General features: G+C 46.8%; 1 protein-coding gene across 3 annotated transcripts in view; it reads left to right on the top strand.

The window, feature by feature from the left end:
* Positions 1-1593: 1593 nt before the first annotated feature.
* LOC122560297 (ubiquinol-cytochrome-c reductase complex assembly factor 1) overlaps positions 1594-1827 on the top strand; it is a 106658-nt gene continuing 106424 nt past the window's right edge. For all 3 annotated transcript variants that reach the window (XM_043710865.1, XM_043710866.1, XM_043710867.1), the window contains exon 1: positions 1594-1722. In XM_043710865.1, coding sequence (XP_043566800.1) covers positions 1609-1722 — 114 coding nt within the window. In that variant the 5' untranslated portion in view covers positions 1594-1608. The remainder of the gene's footprint in view (positions 1723-1827) is intronic.

Raw genomic sequence — 1827 nt, 5'->3', positions numbered from 1 at the left:
TATACTCACACACTCACTTAGTCTCTCTCATAGATAAGCTCTCTCTCATACATATACATATATAAAGCTATGGGGTGAATTTGTATTTGCAGGTACATTCTATTTTCTTCAAAAAATGCAGAACAGCAAGTAGTCAATCCATATATTTGTAAATTCTATTTTGGAAATAGAACCAGTCTGACTCAAGTCACATGCACAAAACAACGCCACCGCCTTGCGGCCAAACACTTTAACTCCACCTCCCACTCTGCCAAGGATCTGCAGGTCCTGGGCCTCCTCCACCACCAAACCCTTATCACCCGACTCATGGAGGAAGAATGAGGCCCTCCAACCACATGAGATCAATGTGGATTTCACCATTTTCCTCATTTCCCCTCCCTCCACCTTTTCCCATATCCAACCTTTCACTTGGCACCGCTCTGTTGACTTGTCCATCTTCCTTCCCACCTGTCCGCTCTACCCTTCTCTCTGACTTATCACCTTCACGCCGAACCTCATCTACCTATCGCATTCCTAGCTACCTTACAGACCCCAGCTCCACCCCCTCCCATTTATCTCTCAGCCTCCTTGGGCCACCCCTCATTCCTCATGAAGGGCTTGTTCTTGAAACATCAATTCTCCTGTCCTAGGATGCTGTCTGACCGGTTGTGCTTTTCCAGCACCACACCTTTGATTTAAGATTGGTCTGACTCACACCTTTAAGGCATTGCCTGAGCTGAGATGTCACCTTTTGTTATAAAACCTCAAGTTATCTTAAGAATGTGACTTAAAAGAAGTTCTGAGATTTACATATTAAAGACACGAAACCAGCAAATCCATTCTGAAAGATTAGATTACATTACAGTGTGGAAACAGGCCCTTCAGCCCAAAAGGTCCACACCGACCCGCCGAAGGGCAACCCACCTATACCCCTACATTTTACCCATTACCTAACACTACGGGCAATTTAGCATGGCCAATTCACCTGACCTGCACATCTTTGGATTGTGGGAGGAAACCGGAGCACCCGGAGGAAACCCACGCAGACACAGGGAGAATGTGCAAACTCCACACAGACAGTCACCTGAGGCGGGAACTGAACCACTGTGCCACCCACAAAGATGAAAAACTTAACAATCTAGGTTTGTTCAATGTATCATCATAATCTTTTGCAATAAATTCTGTGTCTTGTGATCCTGTTTCACAACCACCTGATGAAGGAGCAGTGCTCCAAAAGCTAGTGCTTCCAAATAAACCTCTTGGACTATAACCTGGTGTTGTGTATTTTCTAACTTTGTACACCAGCTCCTCCAAATCTCAAAAATTAAGTTCTTGCTTAAAGAATGTTGTGGTCTCTCTGTTAGACCATTAACATTCCCACAATGTTTCATTGATGTGGACACATACAAATGAATGAACACATGTTTTATGATGAATATTCATTTTGGAAGAATGCAGATATATTTTCACCAAGTTTTCTCCCATCTCTGTTACTCTTTTGGGATAATTTCAGGTTTACTGTAATGTTAAGGGAACTATTTACTCCTTTTCCAATTACAGGCAGCAGGCGATGTCAAGGGCTCTCCCTGTAGAGGGCACAAGGTGTCCCCGCCCCCCGGTCCGGGCGGAATGTTTGTTCTGGGTGTCCGCGGGGGACCCGGAAGACAGAGCGGGGCGGACCAGACCATTTCCGGTCCAAGCGGAGAGGGTTCACGTCAACAGGGGATGAGCGGCCTCCCCCTGGTGAGTGTGAGGGAAGGAGGAGGGAACAGTGTGGGAATGTGTGAGGGAGGGTGCGTGAGGGTGAGGGTGAGGATGAGGGGGAGGAGGTGGGTGCGTGCGTGCGTG

The sequence above is a fragment of the Chiloscyllium plagiosum genome, chromosome 20 (assembly GCF_004010195.1).
Source record: "Chiloscyllium plagiosum isolate BGI_BamShark_2017 chromosome 20, ASM401019v2, whole genome shotgun sequence".
Lineage (NCBI taxonomy): Eukaryota > Metazoa > Chordata > Chondrichthyes > Orectolobiformes > Hemiscylliidae > Chiloscyllium > Chiloscyllium plagiosum.
Note: the sequence above shows the minus strand (reverse complement) of the source record. Positions and strands in the feature narration are given on the sequence as shown.